This window comes from Nothobranchius furzeri, chromosome 9, assembly GCF_043380555.1.
Source record: "Nothobranchius furzeri strain GRZ-AD chromosome 9, NfurGRZ-RIMD1, whole genome shotgun sequence".
NCBI lineage: Eukaryota > Metazoa > Chordata > Actinopteri > Cyprinodontiformes > Nothobranchiidae > Nothobranchius > Nothobranchius furzeri.
Window position 1 is genome coordinate 62612719 of NC_091749.1, and position 18850 is coordinate 62631568.

At 44.6% G+C, this 18850-nt stretch overlaps 1 protein-coding gene across 4 annotated transcripts; it reads right to left on the bottom strand.

Annotated features, from left to right (window-relative positions):
* Positions 1–1570: 1570 nt before the first annotated feature.
* caprin1a (cell cycle associated protein 1a) lies at positions 1571–16621 on the bottom strand. 4 transcript variants are annotated; one of them, XM_015953120.3, is made up of 17 exons: positions 16481–16621; positions 14477–14611; positions 12432–12494; positions 12178–12264; positions 11769–12010; positions 9351–9433; positions 8808–8969; positions 8682–8734; positions 8517–8600; positions 8282–8440; positions 7843–7951; positions 7698–7759; positions 3144–3275; positions 2751–2910; positions 2474–2662; positions 2282–2391; positions 1571–2182 (listed from the first exon to the last, which is right to left on the bottom strand). In XM_015953120.3, the coding sequence occupies exons 2-17, from the start codon at positions 14609–14611 to the stop codon at positions 2096–2098; spliced, it is 1917 nt and encodes a 638-aa protein (XP_015808606.1). In that variant the 5' UTR covers positions 16481–16621; the 3' UTR covers positions 1571–2095. The 4 variants fall into 4 exon arrangements, with proteins under 4 accessions (XP_015808606.1, XP_015808605.1, XP_015808609.1 ...); XM_015953119.3 differs by having other exon boundaries at positions 7698–7762; XM_015953123.3 differs by lacking the exon at positions 3144–3275.
* Between the last annotated feature and the right edge of the window lie 2229 nt (positions 16622–18850).

The window sequence follows — 18850 nt, forward strand, 5'->3', positions numbered from 1 at the left end:
AGCTTCATCCAGCTCTGACCTTCAGCTCTTGCTTGGTAGGTTCGCGGCCGAATGTGAAGCGGCTGGGATGAGGATCAGCACCTCCAAATCTGAGACCATGGTTCTCGACCGGAAAAGGGTGGCTTGCCACCTCCGGGTCGGGGGAGAGGTCCTACCTCAAGTGGAGGAGTTTAAGTATCTCGGGGTCTTGTTCACGAGTGAGGGTAGGAGGGATCGGGAGATCGACAGGCGGATTGGTTCGGCGTCTGCAGTGATGCGGACGCTGAGCCGATCTGTCGTGGTGAAGAGGGAGCTGAGCCAGAAAGCCAGGCTCTCGATTTACCGGTCGATCTACGTCCCAATCCTCACCTATGGTCATGAGCTTTGGGTAATGACCGAAAGAACGAGATCGCGGATACAAGCGGCCGAAATGAGTTTCCTCCGTAGGGTGGTCGGGCTCAGCCTTAGAGATAGGGTGAGGAGCTCGGACATTCGGGAGGGACTCGGAGTAGAACCGCTGCTCCTCCGGATCGAAAGGAGCCAGTTGAGGTGGTTTGGGCATCTGGTCAGGATGCCTCCTGGACGCCTCCCCGGGGAGGTGTTTCGGGCATGTCCTGCCGGCAGAAGGCCCCCGGGTCGACCCAGGACACGTTGGAGAGGTTACATCTCCAATCTGGTCCGGGAACGCCTTGGGGTCCTGCCGGAGGAGCTGGTGGACAAGGCCGGGGAGAGGACGGCCTGGAGCTCCCTAATTGGGATGCTGCCCCCGCGACCCGGACCCGGATAAGCGGAGGAAGACGAAGACGAAACTTCAGTCTATTTTTGTATCAACCATGGAACTGTTAAAGTAAAATGTCCCCTTTAAGACAGGCTAGAGCAGGTGAGGGCCAAAATACCTGTTGACAGGTGAAGTTACAGAAATCACCTGATCGCAGGGATTGCCTCATTCAAAAATCATTCTCGTCCAGGCGGCTTAGTTTTTGTTCTGTTCAACCACAAATCAAAATAACTGTTGTGGCCAATTCTATAGAAATTATGGAAATCATCAGTTTTATTTATTCTTGTTTAACAGCATAAACATGTAAGTCTACCATCTAAATCTTTAAGTAAATTTTATTTTTAGGAAGTTTGTGACAAGTGTGTAGACCCGCTCATTAATTAGGGTCATGAGAAGCATGTTTGTCAGATGTCAGCGAGAGGTTTGTGTGTGTGTGTGTGTGTGTGGGGGGGGGGGGGGGTCTCAATGATTTTTTTTTTACCACTTTATAGATTTGATTGGTTAATTTAAGTTGGGTTGTATTTAGGTTGAAGATAAATGAAATTGCTAGATAATTGAGTTCTATTTTTGCAAGAAATAAATGGAATATATGTTTAAGAGCTCGTCTGGAGCGTGTGCAAAAAGCAAAACCACCTGTTGCCACTCTGCAACAATAGCCATCATTAGTTTATTGTCACAACATTTAATTATTTTTGAATTTCAAGTTCTTTCAGACCAAAATGTCTTTCTTTACCAAAAGAGTTCAGGCAATTTCAATCATGTCTGTATATAGAAAAACATGGGGAGTTTTTAATAAGCATGCTATAGTTAACACAGCTTTTTAGGATACAACTTTATTGAAACAGTCTCAACCAATATCAGTGTACAAATGGGTTATGCTGCAACAGATGAGTTAAAAAACAAAATGTCTTTATGAAAATTATAAGATTAAAAGGAAAAAAGTGTTTGAGAGCTCAGGGCACAAGAGAATAAATATTCTCATGGAATCAGTTTAACAGTGGCAGGGTTGGGGTTTTTTGCATTTATTTTGTAAAAAAAATAAATTAATGAAATCTTTCAAGTTTACAGGAATATCTATTTGTAGTTTTACAACACATACGCACACACACATAGACTCGCTGAGAATCCTACATGTGATGAACTTCTGCATGTTGTGTTCAAACACGAAGTGGACCTAGACAGACCAAAGCAGGCTGACTCTTAAGTGGGCCAAAAGTAAAAAAAAAAAAAAAAAGGTTACTTGTTAGAAAGGAAACACTTAAAAAGTGAGCTAGGGCAAACACATTCAATATCCTGAATGTTCAACGTGGCGTCCAACGTGATGGTCCGTAAAATTCATTAGGATCGCATTGCTTGAGCGTTCCCCCGAGACAAACCCCGAGATCCTTGAGCAGTGCCTCGCTTGTAGCCTTGCTGGTATCCCTCCTGGAAAAACGAGCAAGTATTTACAAAGGTTACCCAGTTTAACAAAAAATGTTAAGTTGGTGTGCTGAATCACCAGCTTTTTAGGAAATCACCACTTACCCGCTGGTAGCTGCTGTTGGAATAGTCCCGGGATGCACTGAATTGGGTTTGGCCATACCCACTGGTGGGAGGAGCATTTGAAAAGGAAGGACGATATCCTTCATATCCTCCTGATGACGAGGCACACAGTTAAACATGACCCAGTGTTGATGCTTTAGAGTATTTGATCAGTGAAAGGTTTGATGCTTGTACCTCTGAATCCATTGGAGGAGCCCCGGTATCCATTCATCACTCCCCGGGCATTCCTGGGTCCACCTCTGGGAACGGCCCTGCTGTTGTAGAAGGACTGGCTGGACTGCCCAAACCCTGCTCCGGCAGAGGAATCCTCATCGTTTCCCGCTGAGGGGATAACTTGGTCTTGGGACTGGAACCCACCAACAACTGCAGAGACAATGTGCATATGTAAAAAAAAAAAAAAAAAACTATGTAGCATTTAGGTATTTTTTCATAATTTCATGTCTTTATTTACCTGACTGTAACCGTTCCTGTGGCATTTCCAGCTGCTCTACGGCATCCTCCGATTGGCTGTTAAAGCCCTGAGCAAAGCCACCAGGAAACTGGCTGGACTGCTGCAGAGGTTCTGCTTGACCGTCGGTGGGTGGAGGTACGGGTGCATTCAGGTTGAAAACCTAAAGAGGAAAAAAATAAATTCTAAGTGAATTTCATTTGTCCTGACTCCACAGATCGACGCGGTTGAACTTCTGCTGTTCTTGTTTTGGCCTCAAAAATTAAACCGTGTTCATAGACTTAAACATTTGATGTTCTTCTCCAACCCTTACTAAGCCTTAGCTTGCACAAACATGATGCAGGAAGCTTTGCAACACAACATCCCAACACATTGACTGCTGCGCCTGGAGCATACCGCTTGCACTGACTGGAAAGGTGCTGCGTTCACATTGATGCCTCCAGAGTGGGTGGGTTTGGAGACAGGTGGGAAGGCGGTAGACAAGGAACATGAGGCAGCCAAATGTTCAGCTGACAAAGACATAGAAGCCTGGGTAGGTAGGAAGGAGGAAACAGGAAAGGCAAGGAAACAAGGAACGTGGAGGTCAGTGGATGAGATGGGATCTAAAAGCGTTCATCTACTTCTGCAGTTTTTAAACAGCGTTCTGTAATTTGAAGTCAGATCAGTGTTGCCAACTCCCCCCGATCGAAAGTAGCTGAAGTTGACCCAGAAAGTCACCCAGATGTCGCCAGATGCCAATTTGCATATTTATGATGTCATCACGCCACATTGGCGTTCATTTTCCCCACAGCATCGAAAAGAAATGATATATATACAGTGAAGATTTTTAAAACATGGTCTTTTGTAGGATTAAAAGGGGTTAAAATCAAAAACGATTTTATGTGTTTAAGTTATTAATTAGTATGACTAAAATGGCCCAAATTGCTTTGATATGTAAAATTAATTCCAAAAGTACCATTAAACCAACATTAAGACAGATATGGTGTGATGATCCAAACAGTTCTGTGGGGAACCCCGGCCCTCGAGGGTTGGTATCCTGCACGTCTTTGCTCCAATACTTCTGATTCAGAATCAGAAGTTTTTATTGCCATATGTGTGACAAGTCACAACATTAGGAAATTGCTGCGGTATTTTGGTGCAGAAGGTAAGATAGAAAAAAAATTAATTAAGAGATAAGCAAATATAAGAACTAATAAAACACTCATGATAAAATTATTAATGTAAAAAGTGGCAAGAATTAGAGAAGCAGCTATCTACTCCGTGTAATCGGAGTATTTGTTGAATGGTTCAAGCACAGCATCGGGTCACGTGACTGGGACCAATCAACTTGAGTGGGCTGCCCTAGGATGTTCATTCAAAAGTCCAACTGCAGAGGGGAAGAAACTGTTTTTGTGGCGAGAGGTTCTGGTCCGAATGAATCTGAGCCTCCTGCCAGATGGGAGCGAGTCGAAGAGACTGTGTCCAGGGTGAGACGAGTCATCTATTATCCGATCTGCACGTCTCAATGTCCTAGAGGTGTACAGATCTTGAATGGAGGGGAGTTTGCAGCCAATGACCTTCTCTGCAGAGCGCACGACACGCTGCAGCCTCTTCTTGTCCCTGGTGGTAGCTCCAGCGTACCACACGGTGATGGAGGAGGTGAGGATGGACTCGATGATAGCGGTGTAGAACTGCCTCATTGACTGTGGTGATAGGTTGAATTTCTTCAACTGCCTCAGGAAGTACATCCTCTGCTGGGCCTTTTTTCTGATGGTGGTGATGGTGGGCTCCCATTTGAGGTCCTGGGTGATGGTGGTGCCCAGGAAGCGACATGAGTCCACCATCGTGATGGGAGTGTCAGACAGGTTTAAGGGGGGGATGGGGTGTGTGTGTTTCCTAAAGTCCACAACAACCTCCGCTGTCTTCTGGGTTTTTAGCACCAGGTTGTTGTGGCTGCACCAGGACACCAGCCGTTCAGCCTCCATTCTGTAAGCGGACTCATCCCCATTAGACGAGTCCGATGATGGTGGTTTCGTCAGCAAACTTAATTAGTTTGACAGACTCATGCTTGGAGGTGCAGCTGTTGGTGTACAGGGAGAAGAGCAGAGGGGAAAGAACACAGCCCTGTGGTGAGCCGGTGCTGATGGTCCGTTGGTCCGAGACATTCTTCCCCAGCCTGACTTGTTGTTTCCTGTCTGTCAGGAAGTCAGTGATCCACCTGCAGATGGGGTCAGGCACGTTCATCTGGGACATTTTGTCGTGGAGGAGGTCTGGCAGGATTGTGTTGAATGCAGAGCTCAAGTCCACGAACAATATCCTGTCGTAGGTACCTGGGGAGTCCAGATGCTGCAGGATGAATCGTAGAGCCATGTTGATTGAGTCATCTACAGACCTGTTTGCTCTGTATGCAAACAGCAGGGGGTCGAGGAGGGGGCTGTGAGGGTCTTGAGGTGGGGGAGAACTAGGTGCTCAAATGACTTCATGACCACAGATGTCAGAGCCACAGGTCTGTATTCATTTAGTCCAGTGATTCTTGGTTTCTTGGGGACAGGGACGATGGTGGAGATCTTGAAGCAGGCAGGCACATGAGATGCCTCCAGTGAGGAGTTGAAGATGCTCGTAAACACTGGGGCCAGCTCTTCAGCAGGAGCCACGCCATCAGGGCCCGGGGCTTTTCGTGTGTTAAGAGACCTGAACTGCTTCTTTACATCTGCTTCATGAATGTGTAGATCATGAGTGGGGAGTGAGGGGGAGGGTGATGAAGGTAAATTCCACAGTGATGGTGATGGCTCTGGAGTGGCTGAGTCTCTATTGTTGGGGCTGGACGAGGAGTGAGGCCTGCCTGATGGCTCATCAAACCGACAATAGAAATTGTTTAGGTTGTTTGCCAAGAGCAGGTTATCGGTGGAGGCGGGGGTTGTGGGTTTGTAGTTGGTGATGTTCCTGAAACTTTTCCACACAGAGGTTGGGTCGTTTTCAGAGATTTGCTGCTACATTTTGCCATGATGCTGGTGTTTTGCTTTGACCAATTCTCTGCTGAACCTGTATTTAGTGTCTCTGTAGGAGTCCTTGTCCCCCCTTTTAAATGCATCTCTCTTTTCTAACCACAGCTGTTTGAGTTTAGGGGTAAACCAGGCTTTGTCATTGTTATAACTCACCCTGGTGTGTGATGGTATGATGCTGTCCTGACAGAAGTGGATGTAGGAGGTGACGGTATCTGTAAACTCATCTGAGGTGGCCTTCATTACCTCCCAGTCTGTGGTCTCAAAGCATGCGCAAAGCTCATCTGCGGCATCTGTGTTCCACTGTCTTGTTGACTTCACAACAGGCTTGAGCCCCCTTCAGACAGGCCATGAAAAAGGGAAATGTTCCGGACTCTGTCCGTAAGACCTTTGTGTCTGAATACAAACATCCGGATAACGTGTTCCGGAATTTAACCGGACGAAGCCCCTAGTAACAGGTCCGGACTTGTTACGGACAGGGTGGCTGCTTCAGACTGGTGAGGTAGAGTTCCCGGGGGGGGGGGGGGGGGGGGAAGCTGTGCACACCTAGATAGCTCGCTCCTGTATCATGCGGCGAACCACGGCAGCTCGCCTCCTACGGTCTACCGCCTAGACGCGCGACGGAGCGCTTCACACCGCTTCAGTGATTCCTTTAACCATTGAGCTTCATCATCCAGGTCTCTGATGCGTCTTCATGTGTGCAGAATTATGCTTAAGCGCCTCGTGATTTTTATCTTGAGAGGCGCTATAGAAATGATATTTTCTTCTTCTTCTTAACATGAGTCCGATCCCCCCCCCCCGCACCGCCAGACATCTGGACCTTTTCCCTGCTGTGTGAACGCAGCCGAAAGGACAAGTTCCGGTACAAAAGTGGTGTGTCTGAAAACACAGTTCCGGTTAAAAAACGGATTGAATTGTCCACAAATGTTCCAGAATGTCTGTCTGAAAAGGGCTTTGGAGAGTTTTAGCCTTTGTTTGTAAGCTGGGATCAGATGGTGGTTCTCTGGGTAACCTTTGTAAATACTTGCTCAGTGGTTGATTCACCTGTTCAGCAGCTCATCAGCCTCTGCAGACGCCTGTTAATCACCTGCTGATTGAACTCAGGTGTGTTGAAGCAGGGCTGAAACTAAAATAAGCTGGATAGTGGCCCTCGATGGACTGGGGTTCCCCACCCGTGTTAAGAGGATATACCTCAGACCTCCTGCTTTCCTCCTTCTCACATTTTCCTAAAAAGCAGGTTTTTTTGTGTACACCTTGTAGTTTCTTAACTTCTCTGTTGTGTTTTCTCTCCATCGTAATAACGGCGCACCAAGCAAAAGGGAGCGGGTGTCTCATGGTATCCCTGTGTCACTGAAGGAAATTCAGATGAGCCACAGAGCTGCGTGTGTAAACGGGACGGTAGTTGAAACTCCCGTTGACTTCATTTGCCAAATGCAGAAAAAGCCAAAGTGTCTGACGGCTGCAGAACCAGAGATCGCAGGTTGACGTCTACGCCGTCTCTAGTAAAAGCGTGAGTCTGCAGCAGCAGGCGTAAATCGGCGGTCTCCAGCTCTGCAGCTGTAACTTTGTCTTCAGCCCGGTCATCTCCCAGTGCACATGTGCAGATTATCATTCTCTTCCCTTACTCCCGGAAGAACGGTTCAGAGTGCAAATGGTTTCTTTGTTGCTAATCTGCAGGGAATATCTACAAGAAAGTTCTACGGAAAGTAGCAAAGGGTCCTGAGAAATGTCGCTAGGCGCTTTTTGGGGGAAAAAAAAGTCGTTGAAGGGGGTCAAAAAGTCGTTAGGAACAGCGACAGTCACTGAGTTGGCAACACTGAGTCAGATAGCTTCTCATTTATACAATAGCTTATGATGAAGTAACTTCCTGCATAACTGCACTATTCTAACTGGCTATATGTTTTCAGGACACCTAAAACCGTAATGCTACCAACTACTTCCTGCTGGGTTTCCCTCTTCTGGAACTTACTCGGGAGGATTCTTGTGGTCCAGATACTGTAGTTGTTTGGGAAAGCCTTGGTTCTGAGTGGACTACTAGAAAACACAAATAAATGAAGACATTTCTTTAAAATGCATATTTTTACCAGCTTTGTTACACTTTTTGGATCACTCACTTGAAGGGCCACCCATCGGATGCAAGTCAACAGCCTGCAGAGGCTTCATGGGCTGTGCAGAAACGATGGCTGGGTCCAGAGCCTGGCCATCAAATTCCAACATGGAGTCCTACAACAGTCAAATACATGAGATGTATTGCTGGACTATTTAAGATGTATTTATCTTGTTGATGTTTCCTTCTCATGAATAGTTCACCTCAAAGTTTAGAAAAGATTCAGATGAAAACCAAAGCAAAGCTGACTAAGGATTAAATGTAGAAACGACCCAATCGACGCTGATCCAGTGTTTGGACCATACTGCTATTTTAGTTCCCTTTTTTTATTATTGCAGTTCTGTTATTTGTTTTACTCCATTTAAAAATTAGTTTGAACCTTTTGACCTCTTATCAATTCCGTCCTTGTATTGTTGTGTCAGAAACGCGATCCTGAGTCTCCTTGCCTGCATAAAGTTGTATGTCCCTTGCATCTGGGCCATGAGGTCTTGCACCGCCTGTTTTCTGACCACCGGGTCAGTGGCAGGAGTGGGAGCGACTGGGTTCACAGTAACGGCTGGCTCTGGAGCCAGCTGTGCTGAGGGGTGGTGCTGGAGAGAGCTCATCTATTTAACAAAAACAAAGTCATTAGAAAATACAAGGAGTTGGTAGAAGACCAGAGGCAAGGGCTTATGAGGATACCTGAGTCTCCACTGACCACTCCTCTACTTGGTCTTGGTCTGTGCTGCTGTAAGAAGTTTCTGAAGCAAACTGTCTGTTAACAAACTGCAACACAAGAAGAACTTAAAATTACATGAAGCTAAAAAATTGTATTTATCTCGCAACTTGTTGTTCAACAGTTCCAACCTCTGTGGGTTCCACCTTTACAGCCTCGATGTAGTTCTCGTTAATTAGTCCTTCTGAGGAAAAGAATCAAACGTGATGAGGGTGCATCAAGTACACTTCCCTTAAACCTACTTGCTAAAGTGGTACCAGGTTCTGATGGGGGCTCTGCAGTCACCACAGCCTCAGCCGCCACAGCAGGGGGCTCCTCTTGCGTCTCTTCTGTCTCACATGCACCGTTCTGATTAGCCTCTGGTCTGTCAAAGTAACCACTCAACAGCAGTTTGTCCAGAGTCTTCTTCAGAGACTTGTCTAGAAAAAAGGTGAAGACCTTACAGACCGATGCTCCTCATTTATTTTCCATGATCAGACAGCCTACAACAATGACACGACTAACATTTGTCAGTTTGCAAAAGCTTTAAAAACATTGTAGAGAATATCTGGAGAACTCTGCCTGCCAGTGATGATACACACTCTTCTAACAGCACACACACACACACGCACGCGCGCACACACACACACACACACACACACACGCACACACGCACGCACGCATACACACATTTTGCATGAAATCTTGTGTAATTTAAGTAAGAAAACCCCACACTGACTCATTTTAATGATGAAAGCTCTAAACCAGAGTAAAGCCATGAAGCTACAAATGCTTTAAACGGAGTATAAAGTAATAATTACATGTGGTTCCTGCCACAGGCTTGTCTCGGCCCTCAAGCAGCGCCCACAAGTGCAGCGAGGCCTCTTCATACTGCTCAGTCAACCTGCAAAGATTATATAACGGAGTATAATTTTTCTGGAAACTGAATTCACTAAAATGGATCTAGTCAGTTGGTCACTCAGCGCGATTGATAAAATTTTATCAACGATGAGAACGGGAGAAGGGGCTCCCGGATGCCCCTCCGGGACAGACCAGCTGTCTGTGGAGGACTCTGAAGATGTGTGGATATTCATGGTGTTGGTGACAGGTTTCCTGCTGATCGGCATTGGAGGCTTACCGGAAAATTAACGAGCTGTCGAGGAACATTGGCCTGATCTCTGAGCTCAGAGATGGTTTGCACCGCGCTGTAAATTCACAGACTCACATAATTGTCGAGATGAATCGTAAGCTTGGGACTTTGGCCGAGATTCATTTATTGGCACAGAAGATGGATGCCATCAAGGATAGAGTGGACGAATCAGCACGGATTGGGATAGTTTAATGTACATTATTGGGATGTTGAGAGGTTGAGGACCAAGGTACTGTAAGACAGTAGGGCTGTCGCGGTAACCGTAAAAATGAAATATCGCAATATGAAGAAGCCCACCGCGCTGCATCATGGGCCACCGCGATTACTGAACTTGGTTCAACTCAATGATGCATGTTGAGAAGGATGGCTGCACTGGTATCAAAACGAAACGTTACTTCGCTCCTTTGGGAGCGCTTTGGTTTTCAGTACGTCAGTTGCTGCGCAGCCAGAGTCCTTGGCCGGGACAAAGCTGCCACCAGCGGCAATAAATAAATAAATAATAAACGCTCGGAGACCTCCTGAAGTCCCGGACAAGCACTGCTTCTGCAACCGTCCCGAAGAGAGTTTGAGCCGAGCTGGAGCTCACTCGCTACCTGCAGGAGGAATGCATCCACCCTAAAGAACCCCCCTGACATGGTGGAGCAACAACCGGGAGAGATTCCCTTTGCTCGCCAGAGTCGCACGCAAGTCGAGTTCGGAAGCGAGCGGGGCCGGACCGGAGCGGAGGTAGTGGAATTTGGGGTAAGTGCAACGAGCGCACCATCCGAGAGGGTTTTCAGCGTTGCTGGAAATGTTGCCACCCCTCTCAGATCCTCTCTCAAACCGTATATGGTTAACATGCTGGTTTTCCTTGTAGGTAACAAGGACGTGACCGAGCTATAAATCACCGTCATTCGTGTGTGTGAAAGTGAAATGATAGTGCGCCCGCCCCCCGGCGCGCGCGCGCCCGGTACATGCAATTTTTTATGCTTGAATTTAAACAACTAAACAAAATGGGGACTTGTTTCTTATTTGTTAGATGCTGCAGCCAAATTTGCATTTAAAAGTTTAACCTCCTCCTGAATTTTGTTGCTTTTAAGTTCAGTCGGACTCCGACTGTCGGACAAACAAACGTTACTGCGATCTGTGTTGTTACTGCCCTTTGATCTGCATTCAGTAAAGCATTATAAAAGAAGGCACGGCAATTTTTAACCTTTTTTAAATGTGTAAACATTATGTTTAGATAGTACTGCAATAAAAAAAAGGACTGCAATAATATCGCACACCGCAATATTAAGCCACCCTGAATCACCGCAGGGGGAATTCCTCAACCGCGACAGCCCTATAAGACAGAGAGGGAATTATCTGTCTGGCCCCATAACAATTTCTAATCGGAATCTGGCACCCTTGAGCCTGCAAGGCTACAACGAAAACTCCCCCCTCAGAAGATATGTGGAATGTGCCGTTGCTATGGCAACCCAACTCTGTCTCCTTTCCCAGCCTGGGCGGGACCGCGGGAAGGCCGCCGAATTGTTACAGGGTCACTGCAACCCTCCAACCCTCAATGCTTCTCCCCTATCCACACTGAGGCGACATGCGCTGCTTATCGTGGCTGCAGGAACTGAAGTGGGGATAGTCCCAACCCACCACCCCACCTAGTGGACACTTTAAGAGCCTTGAGATTTTTATCTTGAGAGGCGCTATAGAAATGATACTTTCTTCTTCTTATGTTGTGTTGTCTGGAGTCTGTTGCATATCTGTTTGAGGTGGGTTTTTTTTTTGCAGAGCAAAGCTGCCCTCCTGGTGGAGGGTAACTCTGAAGTGCCTTTTTTTCCCTCCACCTGAACCAATCCTCATGTAATCCTCTGATCTCTATTAAAGTAGCGCAACTCGGGGTTGTGAATGACCACAGTCACCAGTTCTTGTCATGTGTCTAGTATGTATGTATGTCTGATCTGAGAATTGTGTGTACTGAAACTAATTTCCCTCTGGGATTAATAAAGTATCTTTGAATTTGAAAAATAAATGATGACAGTTGTTCTTTTTAAATAATATTTTCTTAAGATGTGCCTTATTGTAAAAGAAATGTTTTACATAAACAGCTGCATACCTGATGTCGCAGTTCCTCTCAGGCCCCACCAGTTTGTAAAACTCATCAAAGGAGGTGAGGTCACCGTCGGTGAGCAGAGGGGCACCCGAAGCACCGGGCTGTTTAAGGTCCTGTCGTACGCCGTCGTCTCCTAACTGGTCCAGTAAGAACTGAAGCTCCAAAACGGTCTTCAGCCGCCGTTGCTCCAGCTCCTCCCGCTGCAGCTGCTCCCGTCGAGCAGACTTTTTCACCGCTTTTTGAACCTAAACACACAGGTGCAGACGTCTCACACCAAGCAAACTCCCCAGGGCTGAGCTACGTCAGTCGCTTTGCAGAATAAGATTTGATGATGCAATTGTCCAAAAGTGACACAAAGCTTTAAAAAGAATAATTAGAAAATTTCATTAGAAACCTAAACAGTCGTACTCACCTCTTGGCCCAATGCCAGGAAGCTCTTCTGCAGTTCTCGAGCAAAGTCAAGGTTATTGATGATCTCCTGGTACTTTGACAAAGCTTCCTTCAGGAACATTCAGAAATAGAAATGTGATTATTTTAGCTAATTAAGAAAAGATAAATAAAATTATTTTACCCTACAACAACCTCAGTTGAGTTACAGCAAAGACAAAGCAATTTGTTAAATCGGAATCAGAATGAATGAATGAAAAAATAATTTTCTGATCCTACCAGCTGATCCTGATTCAGTCTCTCTCCTTTGTTCTTTTTTTCTTGATAGTCGTCCAGTTTGGACTGTAAAAACACCCAAGGCATTAAAATAAAAAAATAACACACATACATACAAACACACCAGGAAATACTGTAAAACCATTTATTACGTCTTACTGAGAATAAAACCATCTCTAACAAAAACGTCAATATTAGCATGTTTCCACCAATCCATTTTCAGTTGCTTATCTGGAGTCGGGTCACGGGGGCAGCAACCCAAGCAGAGAGGCCCAGACTTCCCTCTCTCCAGCTACTTGGGGGCCAGCTCTTTGAAGAGAATCCTAAGGTGTTCCTTGGCCAGGTGAGAGACATTGGGCCATTCCCATCTGTACCGGGTCGGCCCGGGCCGGGTAGCGTAGGTTGTTTACATATCTGGGTGGCCTGGTATTTTTCCGGGCCAACCAAGGCTCATTCTCAGCCCTCTTCTCGAGGGGGTCTGCTTCCGGCCGACCAGGGCCAACACACCCACTGCTGACAGCAAATTCACACCTTCTATTAGAGCAAGCCTCTGATTGGTGGGTAGAATCAGCCCACATGGGCTTAAGGCATGCACAATTCATTATCATTCATTATCATGCTGATTACCCAGAAGCCGAAAGTGTCTCTGACTGCATTCCTTGCATACCCAAGCAAGGATGTGTGGAATCAACCGGGCCCGGCCTGGGCCGACCCGGTACAGATGGGAATGGCCCAATAGTCCCTCCAGCGGTCCCGGGTCTTCCTCGGTCTCCTCCTGGTTGGGCATGCCTGGAAAACCTCACCGGACAGGTGTCCAGGAGGCATCCTGACCAGATGCCCAAACCACCTGAACTGGCTCCTCTCCATGTGGAGGAGAAGCGGATCTACTAAGAGCCTCTCTCGGATGACTGAGCTTCTCACCCTATCTCTTAAGGAGAGCCCAGCCACCCTGAGGAGAAAACTCATTTGGTCCGCTTGTATCCGTGATCTTGTTCTTTCGGTCACCACGCAAAGCTCGTGATCATAGGTGAAGGTAGGAACGTAGATCGACGGGTCAGCTCTCCCTTCACAACGATAGACCGGTACAACACCCTCATCACTGCAGACGCAGAACCAATCCACCTGTCTATCTCGTGCTCCATCTTCCCCTCACTCGTGAACAAAAAACTCCTCCACTTAGGGCAGGACTTCATCCCTGACCCGGAGAACGCATTCTGCCCTTTTCCGAATCAAGACCATGGTCTCTGATTTGGAGGAGCCGATTCTCATCCCAGCTGCCTCACACTCGGCTGCAAACCTCTCCAGCAAAAGCTGGAGATCACGTTCTGATGAAGCCAACAGGACCACATCATCAGCAAAAAGCAAAGACTCGATCCTCAGGCCACCTAAACAGAACCCCTCAACACCTTGGCTGCACCTAGAAATCCTGTCCAGAAAAGTTATGAACTGAATCTGTGCAGAGTCCAACCCTCACTGGAAATGAGCCTGACTCACTGCCGGCAATGCGGACCAAGCTCTGACACCGGTTGTACAGGGAGCTAACAGACCTTATCAGAGGGTCTGGTACCCCATACTCTCGGAGTACCCCCACAGAGGCCTCTCAGTGGGAGCAACTCCAGATTGGTAGAAAGTCCAACCCATTTTAAGGAAACTAGTTCCAGAGCCAGAGTCATGCATTCAGGTGAGTCCAACTATATTAGCCGGAACCACTCAACCTTACCTCACCCAGCAACTTGGGCTTTTCCCCACCGGAGAGGAGACACTCCACGAACCGAGAGCTAGCTTTTGTAGCCGAGAATCAGACCGCCAAGGTCTCTGCCTTCGGCTACCACCTGACACAACATTAACAAAAATGCTCTAAGCATCTATGATCAATGTGAATTTCATTTGTGTTTTTCTTTTTTAGAACAACATCTAACTTTCTTTTCTAGTCTAAAAAGAAAGTTATGATCAACAGATGAGCAGACTTCATTAAGAGACAGTAAAATTCAGATTAAAACACACAGACACACAAAAATAAAAGTAAAAAGACTATTTTAGCTGCATACCTTCTTCTTTTCCATATTCCGGACTTTTTTGTCAATAACACCAAAAAACTGCCTCATGGTCTCAGAGTGACTTCCACTCCCCAGGTCTGGGATGGCACACTGGACAGCATTGTTGCCAACAGCTGCTGAAGGCATCTTAAAGGGAGAAAAAGACATTCAGTATATAATATTGCATAAAAAAGGCAAAACAAAAGCTACCCGTTTAGCTACAAACTCCATTCAAGACCAATTAGGAATATGTCAGCACAGCAGGAAAAAAGTTCCCAATTACGTTGTTCTTGTGATCGTTTGGAAACAAAATTAAAATGATTATTGTAATTGGATTAATTGCAGGTTAGAATTCTTAATGATATAATTATTCCATTACTGCCCCTTATAGAGTTAACTTATTTTAATGGCATTTTACATATGTAGGTGTTGCTGACATTCCACATTCCACCCTTAGGTCCGGTTCCCTCTGTAGAATGACCGTTGTGATTTCTGACCCAATCCTCCTTGACAACAATCTAAAATGATTTTATCAGATAATCCTATCATGTGTGGTGTTTTAAGAGCACTCTGGTCAGGTCATAAGTATTCAGGACCACTTGGATCATAAAGAACATCTAGGATTGTTCAATGGTCTGATTTTCAAGGACAGACATGTAAGTGCTGGCTGTTGAATGTGACGCGTCACAAAGAGGGTAGGATGCTGCTCACTCCTCCGCCGCCATGTTTGTTTACTCTAAAACTCATTTGATCATACCAGATTTCACATCTTACTGGGGAATGTGTGAAACTGGGTCGTTTTTGCTGTGTGACTGATTACACACGTAAAACACATTGTAGGACAAAAACTGGTATGTCTGTGCTTTTTATGTTTATTTATCACCACGTGGTCTTCACGTTTTGAAAATCAGCCACTAACTTTAAAGTCCTTCAGTATCAACCGGGCCTTAGATGGTTGGTGCTTCTCTAAACTTGATGATGGATTAATAAACCCAGGGGTCACCAACTTCAGTCCTCTAGGCCATCATCCCACTTGTTTTACACGTTTACACTAACCTCACTGACATTTCTGTTGTGCAGAGACCTGTTAATTACATTTACATCAGGTGTGTCAAAACAGAAGACACATTTTGCAGAATGACTGTCCTTCAGGCTGGGGTTAGTGGTACCGGCTTTAGACACGGTCATTTTTAAGTTACAAATCACATCTTTTGATTTTTTTAACCATCATTTGGTCCAGAAAAAAAACATTTGCCCTTTTTTTTCTAAGATTTTATTTTAACAGTTAAATTGACAGAAACTAGCTAATATTATTAAGAAGTTTATTATACAACATGGACATCACCAAATAATCCCCTTTATCAAAACACCACAACTAAGCAGAGAAGCATGCTACCATGAGCAGCAATGACTTTGATTTTTCATATTTCCGTGATTCAAACAGAAGCTCTAAACACATCATGAATTACTGAGTTAAATTCATTTCTGTGCCACTATTTATAGATTATTTGAAGTTTCTGGAAGGAGGAACTGGACAAATAAAATGTCGGCCTCATAATGAAAGTTCAAATTCGGTTAACAGCTAAACCGCACGCGCTTACAGTAATTAGCGTGTATGTAGTGAAGAGGAGCCTCGTGTAAACGGGCAGACTGTGTGTGTTTAGCGGAAACGTTTCACCAAATCAGTTTAACGTACCGCAGAACGGCGTCCCAAACCTCCGCGTCCCATTGTTAGCAGATAGCATGATCTTTAAAGGTATGCGGCTAACGCCTCAAGTTCACCAAATGACAGCGAAAACTGGCAACTAAATCGATGAAAATGCCTTTAAATGTGATTAAAATCCAAATCTATCGCCGCGTGAGGTTACGTTTGAACTGTGAAAAACAAAGACAATGTGTCGGGACGAGGAGAAAACTCGTTTTTTTTTTGTTCAGGCGTTTTAAAAAAAGATGACAAAATATCGTTAAAATCATACGAAACGGTCATTTATACGCAGGTGACAGGCATCCCCTTACCTTTATACTCTTTGTCTTCAAAGAGATTGCCCTTCCTCGGATTTCACGTTAACTGTGCAGCCGACTCGTACGTACAGTCCGTATCTTTCACTTTAACTGGTGCTTTTCTAGAAAGATGCTCACGCTCAACCGGTGTTGTGCGGAAAACGGCAACCCTGGCCTAATGAGCATTTGAGAGAGCTGTTTTCAGTGCGCGTTTGAATTACGAGACACGCCGTTATTTTGTTTAATATTGCCATGGAAATAACATTTATCAATAAGTTTGTTTTGTGTTTAAAGTATAAGTTAAATTTCATGTGGCTACAGGCTAGTTTATTTGGAGATAAACTAATCTGGGTAACTGTCATTGTTCCATACATCAAGTAATATGGAGCATAGTTATGGAAATGGAATAAATCAATAGTTTGAATTTTATATTTCTAACTTGTTCCTAGAAAGAAATAAAAAAAATCACGTCCTTTACAATTAATCTGGCAACAAAAATCACTCATTATTAGAATAACTAAATAAATGTGTACATAGGGATTAGTAATTTAGAGTAATAACATTTATTATGATTTTTATTAATTGTTGCGAATGACAGAAATAAGCCGCTTCTCACGATGGGGGGGACTTTTCACGTCAGAGGTGCTTTTTGTTGCAGAACACCAGCGGCTCGCTTTAGCCTACTGGCTGGCAAGGACCCAATGCTAACGCATTCTTCCTTTGATGCTACAACTGCGGTAGTCTAAACACGGGTCAGGTACAGTGCTTCCCTCTGCTGGGCATTAGTTGAACTGAGCTGAAAACGTTTAAAAATCAAAAGACAAAAATATTCAGCTTTCAGGGCAAAAATCTTGGAGTGAGATGTCCTTATTTTGATTCTCTGTCAATGTCTTCGTGGTTTATACATTTATTGTGAACTCACAATACATTATTGGTTTTTCTGTTAAAAACACAAATGTGTACATTTTTAAATATAATTTCTACCTCTGTATGAATGTCTCTGTGTTATTTTTTTCTGTTGTAGTTGGGTAGTTATTGGCCCTGAACTGATAACTGATAAGTTTATGTCCAACAAGTTTGGTTATAAACTACACCCATTTAAATTTTATTTTATTTATTTAACCTTTATTTAACCAGGAATGGTCCCATTGTGATAAAAAAAACTCTTTTACATTTGAGTCCTGGCCAAGAGGCAGCAAAATAATTACAAAGGTAAAAAAAAAAATTCAATTACATACACATCACGAAAAAAAATTACAATGTAAAGAGTTTGACTGGAATTTTCTCACTCTGGACTCGAAATTTAGTTAGTTTATTAGTTTATAAATGTCTCCATGGTCTTGGACTGTCCTATTTTGCCAACCTTCTTTTAAATTATGAGCCCCACCATGGTCCCGTGGTCCTCCGGTACTGGCCTGTTTGGTCAAACCAAAAGTTCGAACCGAAACTTACGACGAAGCATCACTTTCCCACTATGGCCCTCGTCTGTGGAACAGTCTGCCGGAGAACATCAGGGCTGCTGAAAGTGTTAAAAAAAATTTTTTAAAGAGGCTCAAGACCCACCTTTTTACCTTGGCTTTTATTTAATATATTTAAAAAAATGTTTAGCTCATTTTTTCGTTGTGTCCTGGGTGAGGATTAGGGCATGTGCAAAAAGTTTAGAACTAGTTGTGTCATTTTGATGTGTGAAAGCTGTGGTTTTTGTATTTTTTTATGTAAAGCACTTTGTGCTGATTTTATCATGAAAAGTGCTCTACAAATAAAATTTGCTTTGATTTGAAAAGCGTTTAGTGAAATGAATGCAGTTAAGGTCAAATGACCTACTGAGTTTGTTAAAGTGACGGTGTGTATTTTTCCTGGCGATAGGGGGCAGAAGATACCTAAATTGTTGCAAGTAAGTTGTATTTTTGTGTTGGAGTAAGACTTTACCAATGGATCCCCATTAGGGTCAAAAAGCCCTGGGGAGTGCAAACTTCAGCAATAAAGCACATCAGACTCCCTTTCATCAGTGGCAATGAGTAAAGACGTAAATGTGTAAAATGTTTATAAATGGTAAAAGTTTTGTAACCATTTGTTAAAAATCAATAAATGCATTTTGTCCTCAAGGGCTCCCATAGAAGGAAATATGGTATCTAATATGCCATAGCCCTGAGACTTAGACCCATGTGTTTTACACCAGATTTTTTTAGGTTATATGTTAACTCATTCACTGCCAGCCATTTCCTGATCACTAACGGCCTTTGCTGCCAGCGTTTCTCACCGTTTTTACTGTTTTTTTTAAGAGTCACAGAACATTGCGTGCTAGCATGATGTCGATGCCAAAACAACCAAAACAAAGAGGAGACTCACCTCTTACATCAGGAAGAAGCCGTGTGTTTCGAGCGT

Coding starts and splice junctions, on each gene's coding strand:
- caprin1a (XM_015953119.3), bottom strand. CDS start 14,611: ATGCCTTCAGCAGCTGTTGGCAACAATGCTGTCCAGTGTGCCATCCCA. Junction 12,265..12,431: donor GACTGAATCAGGATCAGCTG/GTAGGATCAGAA, acceptor ATGTTCCTGAAG/GAAGCTTTGTCAAAGTACCA. Junction 2,911..3,143: donor CTTTCCAGTCAGTGCAAGCG/GTATGCTCCAGG, acceptor TTTCCTCTTTAG/GTTTTCAACCTGAATGCACC.